The sequence below is a fragment of the Odocoileus virginianus genome, chromosome 20 (assembly GCF_023699985.2).
Source record: "Odocoileus virginianus isolate 20LAN1187 ecotype Illinois chromosome 20, Ovbor_1.2, whole genome shotgun sequence".
Lineage (NCBI taxonomy): Eukaryota > Metazoa > Chordata > Mammalia > Artiodactyla > Cervidae > Odocoileus > Odocoileus virginianus.
In genome coordinates this window covers 13186361-13205131 of record NC_069693.1, presented here as the reverse complement: position 1 = coordinate 13205131, position 18771 = coordinate 13186361, and the positions used below count along the sequence as shown (strand labels likewise).

General features: G+C 50.7%; 1 protein-coding gene across 3 annotated transcripts in view; it reads left to right on the top strand.

Moving 5' to 3' along the window:
• The window catches only part of RYR1 (ryanodine receptor 1), a 122520-nt gene that overhangs the window by 37950 nt on the left and 65799 nt on the right, over window positions 1-18771 (top strand). For all 3 annotated transcript variants that reach the window (XM_070450923.1, XM_020881657.2, XM_070450922.1), the window contains 19 exons: window positions 1455-2067; window positions 3596-3871; window positions 4213-4413; window positions 5002-5113; window positions 7963-8109; window positions 10630-10903; window positions 11986-12100; window positions 12186-12318; window positions 12921-13015; window positions 14592-14727; window positions 14974-15160; window positions 15253-15361; window positions 15736-15856; window positions 15950-16119; window positions 16413-16633; window positions 16716-16806; window positions 17714-17854; window positions 18259-18422; window positions 18516-18594. In XM_070450923.1, the coding sequence (XP_070307024.1) occupies window positions 1455-2067; window positions 3596-3871; window positions 4213-4413; window positions 5002-5113; window positions 7963-8109; window positions 10630-10903; window positions 11986-12100; window positions 12186-12318; window positions 12921-13015; window positions 14592-14727; window positions 14974-15160; window positions 15253-15361; window positions 15736-15856; window positions 15950-16119; window positions 16413-16633; window positions 16716-16806; window positions 17714-17854; window positions 18259-18422; window positions 18516-18594 (3385 nt within the window). The remainder of the gene's footprint in view (window positions 1-1454; window positions 2068-3595; window positions 3872-4212; window positions 4414-5001; window positions 5114-7962; window positions 8110-10629; window positions 10904-11985; window positions 12101-12185; window positions 12319-12920; window positions 13016-14591; window positions 14728-14973; window positions 15161-15252; window positions 15362-15735; window positions 15857-15949; window positions 16120-16412; window positions 16634-16715; window positions 16807-17713; window positions 17855-18258; window positions 18423-18515; window positions 18595-18771) is intronic.

The window sequence follows — 18771 nt, the reverse complement described above, 5'->3', positions numbered from 1 at the left end:
CCTCTGGGGTCTAGATCCCATGGGTGCCCCCTCCCCGCTACCCCTGGGGCTCCAGATAACACCCCAAGAGGCCCCCAGACCACCCTATTTTCCGCAGATAGCACACCAGGGGGCTTTCAATACATTTCAGCAAGCTCAGACTCACCTCCCGAGATGCAGACTCAATCCAAGCATGTCCAGATAACACCCCAGGGGACTCCAGATCCATCTCAGGGAGCCAGATCCACATCAAGAAGCCCACACAACACCCCAGGGGCCTCAAGTATACCTCAGAGGGTCTTAAACATTATTCAAAGAAGCTTGGATGCACCCTAGGGTCTCTTGGGAGCCCCTACACAGGGAGACTTCAGATGTGTCCCGTGGAAATCTCTAACTCACTCCAGGGGACTCAGACACACCCAGCTAGAGAGTATTCTCATGGATGACAGCAAACCTTTTACCAACTCTAAATGTGGCCAAGATCCCAGACTGACCCCAGGAGGCTTCCAGCATTCTTCATCTTTCCTTTATTCACGCATTCGACAAATAGCTCTGAGCCCCTCCCGTGTGACAACAGCGGTCCAGGTTGGAGACACCAAGCTCTTGTAAATGGCCATTCTAGTAATGCTCAGACCTGCCCAGAGGGATTCAGACCCATCCCCAGAGGCCCCAGACACACCCATTTATTCATTTGTTCCTACAGCAAATATTTATTGAGCACATTTGTTGTTGTGCAGTCACTCAGTCGTGTCCAATTCTTTGTGACCCCATGGACTGCAGCACACCAGGCTTCTCTGTCCTTCACCATCTCCAGGAGCTTGCTCAAACTTATGTCCACTGAGTTGGTGATGCCATCCAACCATCTCATCCTCTGTCATCCCCTTCTCCTGCCCTCAATCTTTCCCAACATCAGGGTCTTTTCCAATGAGTTGGCTCTTTGCATCAGGTGGCCAAAGTATTGGAGCTTCAGCTTCAGCATCAATCCTTCCAATGAGTATTCAGGGTTGATTTCCTTTGTGCTTAGTCCTTTTTATGTGCTGGGAATATAGCAAACAAACAAAACAGGCAGGAATGTCCTGTCCTGATGAACTTTACATTCTGGTGGTGTTCAAATATATCCAGGGTACTCAGACCTGCCAGAGTGGGGTTTAGACCCAACCTGGAATCCCACATACATCTCACAGTCACCGGATCTTTTCCCTGGACTCTTAGATCCCCAGGGTACCAGACCATCCTATAAACCCCAAATGTATCCCAGGGAGCCCCCAGACCAGTGAGGGACTTCCAGAACCATTAAAAACTCTCCTAGACTCAGTTCCACAGACCTCACAGAATCTTGATTCAGCAGAACACTAGGATTCCCTGCTAGGACCACCATCATTCGCCTGAGCACCTCTTTGCCTCTCGGGTCTGTGTCTCTGCCTCCCACCTCCTCTGCTCGCTCTGTCTCTGAATGTGGCCCATCTCCACCACAGATGCATGGACATCCTGGAGTTGTCTGAGCGCTTGGACCTGCAGCGGTTCCATTCGCACACCCTCCGCCTCTACTGCGCGGTGTGCGCCCTGGGCAACAACCGCGTGGCGCATGCTCTGTGCAGCCATGTGGACCAGGCGCAGCTGCTGCACGCCCTGGAGGACGCGCACCTGCCCGGCCCTCTGCGTGCAGGCTACTACGACCTCCTCATCAGCATCCACCTCGAAAGCGCCTGCCGCAGCCGCCGCTCCATGCTCTCTGAGTACATCGTGCCCCTCACGTCTGAGACCCGCGCCATCACTCTCTTCCCACCTGGAAAGAGAGCGGATAACGGTCCCCGCCACCACGGGCTTCCTGGCGTCGGCGTCACCACCTCGCTGCGGCCTCCACACCATTTCTCAGCCCCGTGTTTCGTGGCTGCCCTGCCAGCTGCTGGGGCGGCAGAAGCCCCGGCCCGCCTCAGCCCCAGCATCCCTCTGGAAGCTCTTCGGGACAAAGCACTCAGAATGCTGGGAGAGGCGGTGCGAGATGGTGGGCAGCACGCTCGTGACCCAGTCGGGGGCTCCGTGGAGTTCCAGTTTGTGCCGGTGCTCAAGCTGGTGTCCACCCTGCTGGTAAGGACTTCCTCCTGCTTCCCTCTGTCCCGGTCTCTTCCGCAACCAAATCATCCATACGTCCATTCATCCACCCATACCTGCATACATTCCCCCTCCCATTTATGCATCCAACCACCCATTCATCTCTCCATCTATACACCCTTCACCTTCCAACTTATCCTTTTATCACCTACTCATTCACTTTTCCTCCCATCCATTCATCTGTCATCTATTCATCTTCCTTCTTTTTGTTCAATCATTTAACCAACCATCATTCATCCTCCACCCACCTTTCCATCCATCCATCTGTCCATTCAAACATACCCCCATCTGCCCATCCAAAAGTTCATCATCTATTTATCTTTCCAGTCTCCACCCATTATCTATCCATCCATCTCTCCATCCATCCCTGCCTCCATCTATCCAACTTTCGATCTAGTTGTCCATTCAACCTTCCATTCATCCATACATCATTTCATCCACTATTTCATCTATCCACTTACCCATTTATTTATTTATCTATTTTCCCTTCATACATCCAACCATCATTTTCCTTCCACTGTGTATCCATTCATCCACATATCCATTCATCCACCCATCCATGGATTCATCCATTCTTCCATCTTCCACCTAGCTGTCCATCAATCCATGCATCTCTATATCCATATGTGTTAAGTACCCACAAATCCACCCAACTATCTACACCTGTTCATTTACCCACTCATTCACTCATTCTCCATCCTTCTATCCATTCTTTATTTCATGTATTCTTTCATTCACTACCCATCTAATGATTCTTACATGTAAACATCCATCCAGTTTTCATACACAAATCTATCCACCCATCCATCTATCCATCCCACCCCAGTACATAGTTATTTATGCATTTATCTATTTACCTATCCACTCATGTACTTGCTTATGCGTCTATCAAACCCCATGTATCCACCCACCTCTCTAACATCATTTATCCTGTCATCCATCTACCCACCATCTGTTCTTCACCCTTTACCTTCACCTTTCAATTCATTATCCACCCATCCATAGACTTCTTCACACCTCTGCTATTTCATCTATTCATCCACCCAGTCACCCAGTTCTCCCCCATTCATTCATCTCTCTCTTTCCCCACTATTTTCCCTTTCATTTACCCCCTCTCCTTCCATCTCTTAGTATCTCCATTATGTTCACTGAGAGCTGGCATATACTGGGAGCTATGAGGGCCTCAATCAGATGTAGGATGTGTCCTGTCACAGATGCTCTGGTTTGGAAGAAAGGACATTCACTTGTGAAGGGAGAAGTGCTCATGTTTGGCTATGTGGTCGGGGCCGTGTAGATGGGACACAGGGTATGGATCTGGGGCGATCTTAAGGAAAGTGGATGGTGGGACAGGGGGATGCCATTCCTGTTTGTAGGAGGAATCATATCCAGTCAATGCGGCGATGAATCTGGCTTGTGCTGGAGAATCAGGTCTGGGGAGTGAGGCTGGGACTTGATTATGGGAGCTGTGCAGGCTGCAGTGACAGAGCCAGCCTTTGTCCCCTAGGTGATGGGCATCTTTGGCGATGAGGATGTGAAACAGATCTTGAAGATGATTGAGCCTGAAGTATTCACTGAGGAAGAGGAGGAGGAGGAGGAGGAGGAGGAGGAAGGGGAGGAGGAAGAGGAGGACGAGGAGGAGAAGGAGGAGGACGAGGAGGAAGAGGCACGGGAGAAGGAAGATGAGGAAAAAGAGGAGGAGGAGGAGACAGCAGAGGGGGAAACAGAGGACTTGGAGGAGGGGCTGCTCCAGATGAAGTTGCCCGAGTCTGTGAAGTTACAGGTGAGCTGGTTCTTCCTGTTTTTCCAGCCTCCATCCCTCTGGGCTGGAAGATGCAGGGCCTGGTGGGGCTGGAGTTTGGACTTTGACCCAAGGTAGCGGGGCGCTGCGGAGGGGCATAAAGCAGGGGAGTGCTGCTGGCTTTGAATGAGCACTCTGGTTTCCTTGTGGGAGGTGAATTAGAAGGATGAGACCATGGAGATGGCCGCCTTGAGGATCCGGGCAGGAGACAGGGGTGGCTCGACCTGAACAGGGACGTGGTGTCGGGAGGGAAGGCAAGAAGAGTTTCAAGGAAGTCATGGTCTCACCACCATCCCACCTACCACATGGCTATCATCCCACAGATGTGTAACCTGCTGGAGTATTTCTGTGACCAAGAGCTACAGCACCGTGTGGAATCTCTGGCAGCCTTTGCAGAGCGCTATGTGGACAAGCTCCAGGCCAACCAGAGGGACCGCTATGCCATCCTCATGAAAGCCTTCACCATGACTGCAGCTGAGACAGCCCGACGCACTCGCGAGTTCCGCTCCCCACCCCAGGAGCAGGTCCTCTGCCTCCTGACTCCAGCTGGCTTACTGTTTACCCCTCAATCTCAGCTTCTCCCCTTGTCCTGATCACGGGTGATACTCAACCTCTAAATCTGACTTTGACCTCTGGCCCTATTGATACACTTAACTATTACTCTCTTGTATGTGTGTGAGTCACTCAGTTGTGTCTGACTCTGCAACCCCATGGACTGTAGCCTGCCAGGCTCCTCTGTCCATGAAATTCTCTAGGCAAGAATACTGGAGTGGGTTGCTGTGCCCTTCTCCAGGGGATCGTCCCAACTCAGGGATCAAACCCAGGTCTCCCTCATTGCAGACAGATTCTTTACTGTCTGAGCCACCAGGAAAGCTCCGTTACTCTCTTACCTCTCTCTGAGCCACCAGGAAAGCTCCGTTACTCTCTTACCTCTCTCTGAACCAGACTTCTGAGCCACTGCAGACTGACCCTGACTCCTTTCGAACCTTTAGCCACCCAGATATTCTTCACTGATTCGTGAGCTTAGACAGGAACTCACAGTTGAATATTCGATGCTCAACCTCAGAGTTCCTGCTCTGGGGTCTCTCACTCTAATCTCTGACCTTCCCTAGATCAACATGCTACTGCACTTCAAAGCTGCTGAGGATGAGGAAGAATGTCCTCTCCCTGAAGAGGTCCGACAGGATTTGCTCGAATTTCATCAAGACCTGCTGACACACTGTGGTAAGAGAGGAGATCAGAGAATCCACCTCCCAGACTTTCTTTTGAGACCTGTCTTGAAGTTTTCCTAAGATTTTCTGATCTTAAATATCTACAGTTCTTGTGAAGTAACTGTTGGTAAAATGAATGACTGAATGAATGAACATATTAGTGAACAGGTGGATGATGTGAAAGGATATGTTTATGTGGGTGTTTGGATGGATGTACATATGGGCTTCCCAGATGGTGATATGCTGTGCTTAGTCTCTCAGTCATGTCCAACTCTTTGTGACCCCATGGACTACAACATATCAGGCCTCCCTGTCCATCACCAACTCCCAGAGTTTACTCAAACTCATGTCCATTGAGTCGGTGATGCCATCCAACCATCTCATCCTCTGTCATTCCCTTCTCCTCTTGCCTTCAATCTTTTCCAGCATCAGGGTCTTTTCAGATGAGTCAGTTCTTCGCATCAGGTGGCCAAAGTATTGGAGTTTCAGCTTCAGCATCAGTCCTTCTAGTGAATATTCACGACTGATTTCCTTTCGGATGGACTGGTTGGATCTCCTGTAGTCCAAGGAACTCTCAAGAGTCTTTTCCAACACCGCAGTTCAAAAGCATCCATTTTTTGGTGCTCAGCTTTCTTTATAGTCCAACTCTCACATCCATACATGACTACTGGAAAAACCATTGCTTTGACTAGACAGACCTTTGTTGGCAAAGTAATGTCTCTGATATTTAATATGCCGTCTAGCTTGGTCATAACTTTTCTTCCAAGCAGCAAGCGTCTTTTAATTTCATGGCTGCAGTTACCATCTGCAGTGATTTTGGAGCCCAAAAAATAAAATCTGTCACTGTTTCCCTATCTATTTGCCACGAAGTGATGGGACCAGATGCCATGATCTTAGTTTTCTGAATGTTGAGTTTTAAGCCAACTTTTTCACTCCCCTCTTTCACTTTCATCAAGAGGCTTTTTAGTTCCTCTTCACTTTCTGCCATAAGGATGGTGTCATCTGCATATCTGAGGTTATTGATATTTCTCCCAGAAATCTTGATTCCAGCTTGTGCTTCATCCAGCCCAGCATTTCTCATGATGTACTCTGCATATAAGTTAAATAAGCAGGGTGATAATATACAGCCTTGACATACTCCTTTCCCTGTTTGGAACCAGTCTGTTGTTCCATGTCCAGTTCTAACTGTTGCTTCTTGACCTGCATACAGGTTTCTCAAGAGGCAGGTCAGGTGGTCTTGTATTCCCATCTCTTTCAGAATTTTCTAGAGTTTGTTGTAATCCACACAGTCAAAGGCCTTGGCATAGTCAATAAAGCAGAAGTAGATGTTTTTCTGGAACTCTCCTGCTTTTTCAATGATCCAGCAGACGTTGGCAATTTGATCTTTGGTTCCTCTGCTTTTTCTAAATCCAGCTTGAATATCTGGAAGTTCACGGTTCAAGTGCTGTTGAAGCCTGGCTTGGAGAATTTTGAGCATTACTTTACTAGTGTGTGAGATGAGTACAACTGTGCAGTAGTTTGAGCATTCTTTGGCATTGCCTTTCTTTGGGATTGGAATGAAAACTGACCTTTTCCAGTCCTGTGGCCACTGCTGAGTTTTCCAAATTTGCTGGCATATAAGTGAATGGACAAGTGTGTGAATTGATGGAGAGAAGCATAGCTGAATAAAGAAGTGAGTAAAGAGATGGCTGGCTGGTTGGGTGAATAAAAAGAAAGATGGCTTGCAGGATGGTTGACTGATCTCTATTGTTTCTCATAAGAAGTCAGCTGATCATCTTACTGAGATTGTTTTTGCATGTGATGACTCATTTTTCTCTGGCTGGCTTTCAATATTTCTCTTTGCTTTTGCCTCTAAGCAGTTTGAGTATGATGTATGTAGGTGTGGAACTCATTGAATTTATCCCACTTGACTTTGCTGAGTATCTTAAATGTGCAGATTAATATTTTTCATCAAATTTGGGACTTTGGGGCCATTATTTTTCTAAATAGTTTTCTGCCCCATTCTCATCGCTTCTTCTAGGACTCCCATTATGCATATGTTGTTATACTTGATGGTATACTATGGGTCTCTGTGGCTCTGTTATGGGTCTCTGTGGCTCTGTTAATTTTTATTCATTCTCTTATTAAGGCTGGATAACCTTTGTTGTTCTATGAATCAAGTTGATTGATTCTTTCTCCTTCTATCTCAAATATGCTGTTGTGCCTCTCTAATTTTCAAATTTCAGTTATTGTACTTTGTCACTCTAGCTTCTATATAGTTATTTTTGTATCTAGTTCTTTTTATTATTATTATTATTTTTGGCTGTGTTGGGTCTTCACTGCAGCGAGTAGGGGCTACTCTCTAGTTGCAATGTGGAGGCTTCTCTTATTTCACAGGCTCTAGGGCTTGTGGGCTCAGCAGTTGCAGCTCGTGGGCTCCACAGTGTGGCTCAGTAGTTGTGGCCCTTGGCCTCAGTTGCCTTGAAACATATGGGATCTTCCTGGACTAGGGATCGAACCCAAGACACTTGCATTGGCAGGTAAATTCTTAACCACTGGACCACCAGGGAAGTCCTGCCTCTTTATCAGTAGTCTCTATTTGATGAGTCACTGTCATCATCCTTCTCTTTAATACTTCAGACATGTTTCCTTTAGTTCTTTGAAGATACTTGCAGTAGTTGATGTAAAAGACAAACAATTCAAAGAATGCATAAGTGAACAAATAGATGAAGATATAAAGAAATAAATGAAAAACCCCATGAACACACACACATGAATAAGAAATAAATGCGTGAAAACGTGAATGAATAAAGAAGTAAATGATTGAGCAGATTAATAAGCAAACAGATGAATGACATGCCTTCCCTTCTTGACCACCTCCAGGAATTCAGCTGGAGGGGGAAGAGGAGGAACCAGAGGAAGAAGCCACCCTCGGCAGTCGCCTGATGAGCCTGTTGGAGAAGGTGCGGCTGGTGAAGAAGAAGGAGGAGAAATCGGAGGAGGAACCACCTGCTGAGGAGCGCAAACCCCGTGAGGACTGGGGCCACCAGGGAAGAGACGGGGGTGGGCCAGGCAGCCCTGTGCTTAGGGAGCTTCTGGGTACAAGACAGGCCCCAGGAGTGGCACGAGGGATGGGTAGGTGGTAGTAATGAGAGAGGAGGAGTGGAGGGTGGGGTTAGAGAGGAGGCCCGCTGGAGGTGTGGCCCAAATGCGGGGGTTGCGCAGTGTGTGTGTTGAAATAGCGTGGCCCATGACTGCCAGAGGGGAGCCACACCTCCAACCTAGGACTGGGGGCAACTCCCGCACCACCGTGGTTTCCAAGGCTTTTCATTGTTTTCCTTTTATTTCTTGGTGAAACAATTACTGTGCTGAGGGATAGGAAAACAGTCATAATAAATGTTGGACCAGTAGGTCATTGTACAAACTATGTATTAGCACCATATAACAAGGACAGAGTCCCTGACATTGGTACAGTGTTTATTCTATAACATTTAATAAGTTATTGGACCAACTCTGGGCCAGGCACTATTGTTAGAGCTGGGGAATATATTGCTTCATGGCAAATATAAGGGGGAAAAGTGGAAGCAGTGATAGATTTTATTTTCTTGGGCCCCAGATCACTGTGGATGGTGACTGCAACCATGAAATTAAAAGACACTTGTTCCTTGGAAGGAAAGCTATGACAAACCTAGACAGCATATTAAAAAGCAGAGAAGTCACTTTGCCAACAAAAGTCTATATAGTCAAAACTGTGATTTTTCCAGCAGTCATGTATGGTTGATTCACAGAGTTGATTCACAAAGAAGGCTGAGCACCAAAGAATTGATGCTTTTGAGCTATGGTGCTGGAGAAGACTCTTGAGAGTCTCTTGGACTGCAAAAAAAATCAAACCAGTTAATCCTGAAGGAAATCAACCCTGAATATTCATTGGAAGGACTGTTGCTGAAGCTGAAGCTCCAATACTTGGGCCACCTGATATGAAGAGCTGACTCATTGGAAAAGACTCTGATGCTGGGAAAGATTGAGAACAGGAGGAAAAAAGGGCAGCAGAAGACGAGGTGGTCAGATAGCATTACTGACTGAATAGGCATGAATTTGAGCAGAGTCTGGCGGGCTACAGTCCATGGGGTCACAGAGAGGTGGACACGACTGAGCGACTAAACACAGCACACTCCCTGGAAGACAGTGGAGGACAGAGGAACCTGGCATGCTACAGTCCATGGGGTCTCAAAAAGTCAGACATGACTTAGCGACAAACAACAATAAAGATTCAAAGTCTCTACCCTGAAGGAGTTTAGAATATTACAAAAGATATATATATATATATATACCATAATGTCAAATGACCATAGATGCTAATAAGAAAAATGAGTAGAGGAGAAATAGGGACAAAGATGGAAAGGTTAGAATGGGGGGAGAGGATCCAAAGATTTGGGAGAAGATGATTGGTACAGAAAGAACAGCCTGTGCAAAGGCCCTGAGGCAGGAACATCCTTGGTGCATTTAGAGGCCAGCGTGGCTGGAGCCAAGTGAGCAGGAGCGGTACTGAATATGAAGTCTGATGTGATGGGTCCAAAGTGTATAGAGCAGATGGACAGAGGGTAGGACACATCACAGGTCATCATTCAGTGCCAGTGCAAGAAGGTTTCTCCTAACCCTGAGAGTTGGGAAATATGTATCTTCTTTCCCAGAAATCCTGGGAAGAAAAAGTGCCGTGAGAGAAAGAGAGAGATAGAAATGGATGCTGGGTGTAGGGGAGGAGAGTCCCGGGGAAATCACCAGGGAAAGAAAACAGTTCATTTTTGACATTATTTTCAAATGCCACCAATGTCCTCACAGTTTCTCTTTGTGTTTGTTGTCTCCCATGATGATAAATTGGCTGGTTTTTTTTTTTTTTTTTGGCCACATCTTGTGGCACATGAGAGCTTAGTTCTCTGCCCAGGGATCAAACCCATACTTCTTGCATTGGAAGCGCAGAATCTTAACCACTGGACCACCAGGGAAGTCCCAAAAATTGGCTGCATTTTTACAGAACAAGGGCTTTGCTGATAGCTCAGCTGGTAAAGAATCTGCCTGCAGTGTGGGAGACCTGGGTTCAATCCCTGGGTTGGGAAGATTCCCTGGAGGAGGGAAAGGCTACCCACTCCAGTATTCTGGCCTGGAGAATTTGATGGACTGTATAGTCAATGGGGTCGCAAAGAGTCGGACACGACTGGGTGACTTTCACTTCACTTTGCAGAACTAATGGAATTACCATTTGTGCTTTCAAAGATGCTCCTAATAGCTCTCTAGTACCGTGTATCTGGTGGTACATATTCTTTTTCCTCTTGAAAAGGGGGCTCTTGTGGTCTGGGTATAGGGTGAAGATGACAAAGACTCTTAGGGCTGTAGAATAGAGCCTGCCAGCATCTGTCCAGTCCTGGCAGGGGTAGAGTGGGGTTTAACAGGTAGCAACTGAGAAGCCCTTTGGCAAGAAGGGCCCCTCTTGCATTGTTCAGGCTCATAGCCCTGTTCTGGGAAGACCGTTCAGACCCTGTGTCCCCTTCCCAGAGTCGCTGCAAGAGCTGGTGTCTCACACAGTGGTGCGTTGGGCCCAAGAGGACTACGTGCAGAGCCCGGAGCTGGTCCGCGCGATGTTCAGCCTCCTGCACCGGCAGTACGATGGGCTCGGGGAGCTGCTGCGCGCCCTGCCCCGGGCCTACACCATCTCCCCCTCCTCCGTGGAGGACACCATGAGCCTGCTGGAGTGCCTCGGCCAGATCCGTTCACTGCTTATCGTGCAGATGGGCCCCCAGGAGGAGAACCTCATGATCCAGAGCATCGGGTGAGGCCCCGCCCTTCCCCTATTGAGGCCCCTCCCCTTCCCTGCTGAAGCCCGTCCCCTCCCCCTTTGAAGCCCCGCCCCCTGCTGAGTCCTGTCCCTCCCCTGCTGAGGCCCCTCCCCTTCCCTGCTGAGCCCCGCCCCTCCCCTGACTCCGCTTGTCTTCGCGGGAAGGGACCGGAGCCCTCTGGGCTCCAGCTTGTCCCCGCCTTACAACCTCTGGATGCAGTAACGTGCCCCTCCCCACTTCTGCCCCATCCTCGGGGTGGTGTGCTCCTCCCAGCTGCTAGACTGTCTCCCCTTACCTCTCCACTCACTCCTGGGGAGCCTCTCCTACTTGCCGATGACTCTTGGCACAAGATTTGCACCCTTTGAGCTTCCATTTCTTCATCTGCTAACTGAGAAAGAGCCACACCTACCTCTCGGAGTCGTGGTGTGGCTTCAGTGAGCTGGTGTGTTGTTGTTTAGTCGCTAAGTTGTATCCGACTCTTGCAACCCCATGGACTGTATCCGACTCTTTTGCAACCCCATGGACTGTAGCCCAATCCCATGGACTGGGATTGCCTCGTTGTCTCAGGCAATCCTGGAGCGGGTTGCCATTTCCTTCTCCAAGGGATCTTCCCAACCCAGGGATCGAACCCACGTCTCCTGCTTGGCGGGCGGATTCTTTACCACTGAGCCACCTGGGAAGCCCAATAGCAACAGTACTAGGTTTGAGCACTCACTCAGTGTCAAGTATGCCATGTTCATTCACCCAGCAAGCATCTGTTGAGCACCTACTATATGCCAGACCCTTTCTAGGCACTTGGCAATACAACATGCAACATGCTGAAGATGTCTGCCCCAGGGGAGCCCACCTTGGATCTTTGCCTGGTTTTCTTGTCTGTGAAACAGGGATAATTATAGTTCCTGCCTTCCAGAATGGACATGAGGCTTGGATGAGTTCAGATCAGTAAAGGGGGCGGTGCCGGGCACAAACTAGGAGTTCAGTAAATGTGAACTCTTACCACAGTCGTGGTGATGGCTCCCCCAAAGGTCTGGGGGCTCGCCATGGACTTGACCCCACGCACTCGGCCTGTCCACAGGAACATCATGAACAACAAGGTCTTCTACCAACACCCGAACCTGATGAGGGCACTCGGCATGCACGAGACAGTCATGGAGGTCATGGTGAACGTCCTTGGGGGCGGTGAATCCAAGGTAAGGGGGCTGTGTGGGCCAGGGAGGTCAAGGGAGGGGGCCAAGGGGGGCAGGCACTGACCACCGGCCCACCCTGCGCACCCAGGAGATCCGCTTCCCCAAGATGGTGACGAGCTGCTGCCGCTTCCTCTGCTACTTCTGCCGCATCAGCCGGCAGAACCAGCGCTCCATGTTCGACCACCTGAGCTACCTGCTGGAGAACAGTGGCATTGGCCTGGGTAAGAAGCCCTGAGCCCACTCCTGGCAGTCCATCCAGGTCGGGCCCCACTCTCTGCTGGCTCACTCAGTCATTCAACAAATGTGCATTTGTGCATGCTAAGTCATTTCAGTCGTGTCTGACTCTTTGTGACCCCATAGACTGTAGCCTGTCAGGCCCCTCTGTCCATGGGATTCTCCAGGCAAGAATACTAGAGTGGGTTGCTATGCCCTCCTCCAGGGGATCTTCCTAATCCAGGGATCGAACCCTCATTTCTTATGTCTCCTGCATTGGCAGACAGGTTCTTTACCACTAATGCCACCTGGGGAACTCAACCCACCCCAAATCTGGCCCTGTAATGAGTAGTGCTGGGGATACCCAGATAGCCCTGGGCCTGGCCCTCATGGGGCTCACAGTGGAGTGGGGAAGACAAATGCATCCTGGACTGAGACAGCTTGGACTGTTCAGGCCTGGGATGGGGAAGCATGGGTCAGAGGAGGCACCTGACCCAGGCTGGGAAAGAGGTAGTCAAGGAAGTCTTCCTGGAGGAGATGAAATAAACAAAAGTAAGACAGTCAGCCAGGCACCTCTAGTGAACATTCTCATTGCCTCTCACCCCCACAGGCATGCAGGGCTCCACTCCCCTGGATGTGGCAGCTGCCTCTGTCATCGACAACAATGAGCTGGCCTTGGCATTGCAGGAGCAGGATCTGGAGAAGGTATGGAGGGAAGAGGCCTGGCCCATACTTGACCTCCTGGGGCACCTGCAGATTTGGGATACACTCTAGGGGTGCGGTTGTGCAGGATCCAGAACTGAATCACAAGGGGAATAATCTCAGGAAAGGAACAGGACCTAGTCACTCAGTCACGGTGTGTGTGTGTGCTTAGTCATTTAGTCGTATCTGCTTCTTTGTGACCCCAGGGCTGAGTGAAAATCCACGCCCCACCTCCCCAGCCATGTGGCCTTTGTATGTTTCTTGGCCATCTGTGCTCCCTGCTTCTGTGTATAGCAGTAAAGAGCAGCAGCTATGAAGTTCAGCAACTTAGGTTCAACTCTCCACACTGCCCCCCTTTGCTGTGTGGCTTTGGACTAGTGACTTAATTCTCCAGGCTTCCATCTCCTCATCTGTAGAATGAATATAATAGAAATAGTTTCATGTAGTTGTTCTGAGGATTAAATGAGTTAACCCACAAAAGCATTTACAAAACAGTACACACTCTCTGACAGTTAAATAATTTATTTAACAAATGTTTATTGAGCACCTAATATGTGTCAGGACCTGTCCAAGGCAATAGGGGTATGACAGTGATTGAGATGGTCAAAAATCCTTGTCCTTGTGAAGCTGACATTCTAGTTGGGAAGATGGAAAATAAACACGATGAATAAGTAAAATATATAAGTAAATATATATATATATATAAGTAAATATATAAGTAAAATATATAAAATAAGGGCTTCCCAGGTGGCTCAGTGGTAAAGAATCTGCCTGCCAAGTAGGAGCCGCAGGAAATGCGTGTTTGATCCCTGGGTCGGGAAGATCCCCTGGAGAAGGAAATGGCAACTCGCTTCTAGTAATCTTGCTAGGATAATTCCATGGACAGAGAAGCCTGGTGGGCTACAGTCCATGGGGTCGCAAAGAGTCCGACACGACTGAAGTGACTGAGCATGCACACATGCATGGTGTATTAGCTACTGACAAGTGTTAAGGAGGAAAAAACAAGGGAGGAATATCAAGTGTTGGAAAGGTGTGCCCAAATTTAGACAAGAGTGGTCACAGAAAGCCTCACTGAGAAAGTGATAGTCAGGTAAAGTTCTGAAGGAGACAGGGGCCATACGGACATGGAGGGGGAAGGAGAGCATTCCAAGCTGGGAAACAGCCAGTGCAAGGGCCCTGGGGCAGGAGTGAACTCAACAAGTTTGATAAACAGCAAAGACACCAGTGTGGTTGTAGCAGAGGGAGACAGGGTGAGTGCTTGGAGGTGAGGGCAGGGAGGTGACAAAGGCAGGCTATATGGAGGGTCTTTGGGCATAGCCCTAAGTGAGATGGCATCACGGTATTTGCAGGGTCCCTCTGACTGTGTGTGGGACAGACTGGGGGTTTAAGGGAACAGTGAGCCCAGGGAGAAGGTGGCTGCAATGGTCCAGGGGGGAGATGATGGTGGAAGATAAGGGTTATTGGCTGAGGGATCCAGAGACAATCGGATGGCAGAGGTCCTGGGGCAGACAGGGACTTGAGCCTTGGGGAAGAAGGTAGTGTGGGTCGAGCCCCTGGCTGAGTCTCCCTTTACGCCCAGGTGGTGTCCTACCTGGCTGGCTGTGGCCTCCAAAGCTGCCCCATGCTCCTGGCCAAAGGGTACCCAGACATCGGCTGGAACCCCTGTGGTGGCGAGCGTTACCTGGACTTCCTGCGCTTCGCTGTCTTTGTCAATGGTGAGGCGGGAGGTGGAGGTAACAGGGCGGTAGGCTGGGGGGTCACAGGTCACACCTCCCTTGGGTGTGGTCCATATTCTAGGCCAGAGGCCTGGCGGGGGCAGGGGTGCCTCCTAGTGGGCTCAGGGCAGTGTCCGGAGGTCAACAGGGGCCTGGAGTTCACCCCCGAGGTGCCAGGTTGAGGGCCGCCCAGGGAGGAACCCTGGGCAGTGGCTCAAGAGGCCTCGTGACTCTGTGAGCCACCAGGTGAGAGCGTGGAGGAGAATGCCAACGTGGTGGTGCGGCTGCTGATCCGCAAGCCCGAGTGCTTTGGGCCTGCCCTGCGGGGCGAGGGCGGCTCGGGGCTGCTGGCCACCATCGAAGAGGCCATCCGCATCTCCGAGGACCCCGCGCGGGATGGCCCAGGCGTCCGTAGGGACCGGCGGCGTGAGCAGTGAGTCTCCCGACCTCTCCTCGACAGAACAAACCACCCTCCCCAATCCCCTTGATGCCGCCCCCTCCTCACATCACAGCCTTCTCCTGCAGCTTCGGGGAGGAGCCCCCCGAAGAAAACCGGGTGCACCTGGGACATGCCATCATGTCCTTCTACGCAGCCTTGATTGACCTTCTGGGACGCTGTGCGCCAGAGATGCATGTGAGACCTGAAGCCCGGGCTGGGGCGTGGGGCATGGCCAACCTTGAACCTCTTCATTCAGACATTCGGTGACATTGATTTAGCTCTTGCTGTGTGGCTGGTCCTGGGCCAGGATCGCAGGGGACACAGCAATAACTAAGAGAGCCTGTGGCCCCACTCTCATGGACCTCCCAGTCCAGTGGAGGAGACCAGGCAGTGAAAGCGGGCTTGTCAGGGCCGCAGGCAAACAGCGCAGGCAGAGGGATCAGGGCTGGAAATTCTAGCATTCACTCCAGCAGACAGGGTCCTGCTTTATGTGCCAGTGGGTCAGGAAGGGATGCAATGACCAAATGGGGTGTGGGGTGCCCGATGACGTGCCTGCCTCCCCTCTCCAGCTAATTCAAGCCGGTAAGGGTGAGGCCCTGCGGATCCGTGCCATCCTGCGCTCCCTTGTGCCCCTGGACGACCTCGTGGGCATCATCAGCCTCCCGCTGCAGATCCCCACCCTGGGCAAAGGTGCGGAGGAGCGGGACTCAGCAAGGGACTGACGCTGGGAAGGAAGCAGAGGGGCCCCAAGGGCAGCCCTGATCCCAGTCTCCTTGTCCACAGACGGGGCCCTGGTGCAACCAAAGATGTCAGCATCCTTTGTGCCCGACCACAAGGCGTCGATGGTGCTCTTCCTGGACCGGGTATATGGCATTGAGAACCAGGACTTCCTGTTGCACGTGCTGGACGTGGGGTTCCTGCCCGACATGCGGGCGGCTGCCTCGCTGGACACGGTAAGTAGCCTGGCCACCCTCCTGGCCTCCACAGTTGAGATGGCTCATGGGAACGCCTGCAGAACAGTCTAATCTGGGTAATGAGGTAATCCGGATAATCTGGTAATGAGGGTTCATTAACTGACTCCTGGACTTCTGTATATGTTTGAAATTTTCTTAGTCCAAGGTAATAAGGGTAATAGAGACTGGGAGGAGCAGGTTTGGGGCGAAGATCAGAGGCCTGGCTGGTTGAGTTGCCAGGGCAACCCCAGGAGCGTGCACGGGGGACCTGATGTCCCCACTCTGCGCCCCAGGCCACTTTCAGCACGACGGAGATGGCGCTGGCGCTGAACCGCTACCTGTGCCTGGCGGTGCTGCCGCTCATCACCAAGTGTGCGCCGCTGTTTGCGGGAACGGAGCATCGCGCCATCATGGTGGACTCCATGCTTCACACGGTGTACCGCCTGTCCCGCGGCCGCTCGCTCACCAAGGCGCAACGCGACGTCATCGAGGAATGCCTGATGGCGCTCTGCAGGTGGGGCGGGGCCAGGTGGGCGGGGCCACGAGTGGGGCGGGCCCTGGGGAGAGATAACCCCGCCCTGTGCGTGTCCCCGCAGGTACATCCGCCCGTCCATGCTGCAGCACTTGCTGCGGCGCCTGGTGTTCGACGTGCCCATCCTTAACGAGTTCGCCAAGATGCCGCTCAAGGTGAGGGCAAGCCCGCTTCAGCTTGCGTATTTCCATGCTCCACCCACCGCCTTGCTCTGCAACTTTTCAGTATCACATCGCCTGGGCCGGTTAACCTGCAAATGTTCGGGCAGCAGGCCGCATAGAAACTTCTTTAATATTCTTATTTTCATACTAGGATTCCCAGGTCATTCACTTTGCGTCATTGGTGCCTCTAGCACTCCCTAATTAGAGTTTAATTCGCCCAGCAGTGAGCCAGTTCCCCTTAATTAGCATATATTTGTGTGGGACGCACCGCTTTTTCTAATCAGTAAGCTTATTCACATGCTTAGACCACCAGCCTTCCACTATTCAAATGAGAGCATTTACTTGAATCAACAGTACCACAGCTATCCCACATATTTTCACACTGTCTCGCCTATTTATTTTTCATTTGCATGCTTGTTTGCCTAAGGAGATACCCCCAACTCACATATCTTAACTAATTTGCACAATACATCTAAATCAGCCCATTTCAAATTTGCATATTGGATGGTAGAGGCTCTCTCCCCAATTACCATATGTTTGCATGGAGTACTGAGTATGTTTCTACTTGCCGTGTTAATACACATAAAGACAGATCACTTCATCTTTATGCCCATTTGCACACGACCCTTCCCATGGACTAATATCCGCATGCTTATTTGTGTAAAGTAAATCCAGCTTTGATTTAATGCCCATCCCAATTCTGAATAAGAGTGCCAAATTTAAACTGTCCAGGATCACTTCCCAATATGCATATAATTCTCTTATTAGCATGTCATTTGCATGATCTACACCTCCTTCATAATTTAAAATCAGTGGCACCCTGGGCCTCCCTAGGCCTTCATTTGCCTTCCACCTGTTTATATCTCCCTCATTTGTGTGTCCCCCTCTTGCTCCCACCCAGCTCCTCACCAACCACTATGAGCGCTGTTGGAAGTACTACTGCCTCCCCACAGGTTGGGCCAACTTTGGGGTCACCTCGGAGGAAGAGCTGCACCTCACTCGTAAACTCTTCTGGGGCATCTTTGATTCGCTGGCCCATAAGGTCTGAGCACCCAGGGCTCCTGAAGAAAACCTGTTTGGAGGGCTTGGGATCTGAAGTCAGGAATCCAAAATGAAATTCCCAGTTTGGGGGTTCAGGGAGGGATGCGTCCCCAGTTCTGCAGGTCTGGATCTAGGAGGATCTATGAGTTGGGTCTCTGGTTTGAATGTCATGGAAGAGGGAATGGGGGACTCTAGTTTGGGGGCTTGGAGAGGATTAATTAGGGGTGCTTTGAGAGTCTGGGTGGGTCTGAGGTTTGAGTTTCAGAGTGAGACCATACTTCAGGTCTGAGGGCTTGAGAAAGAGGGTTGATTATTGGAGGGGTGAATTTGAAGTCCTGGGGCTCCAGAATTGGAAGGCACAGTCAGTCCTGCAGTGACCCTCCCTGCCCCCCTCACATTCCTCAGAAATATGATCAAGAGTTGTACCGCATGGCTATGCCCTGCCTGTGTGCAATCGCAGGGGCCCTGCCCCCTGACTACGTGGATGCCTCATACTCATCCAAGGCTGAGAAAAAGGCCACGGTGGATGCTGAAGGCAACTTTGATCCTCGGCCTGTGGAAACCCTCAAGTGAGGCCTGCGCGCAGTGGAGGGCTGGGGGAAGGAGGTTTCAGAGATGGAAGGATGGGCCAGATCCAACATCTGACCCCATCCCCCCAATAGTGTGATCATCCCAGAGAAGCTGGACTCCTTCATTAACAAGTTCGCGGAGTACACACACGAGAAGTGGGCCTTCGACAAGGTCAGCATCAGGATCCTCCCCTCCCCAGGAACTCCCCACCCTTGCCCACCTTCCTCAAGACCCCAGCTTTCCCCCAGACCCAGATCCTCCTCGAGGGCCCCAGATTTCCCTGAGACCCATAACTCCTCCTGGAGCCCTCAACCCCTCCAGGGCTCCCCTTCAGTGTTCCCCAAGCTG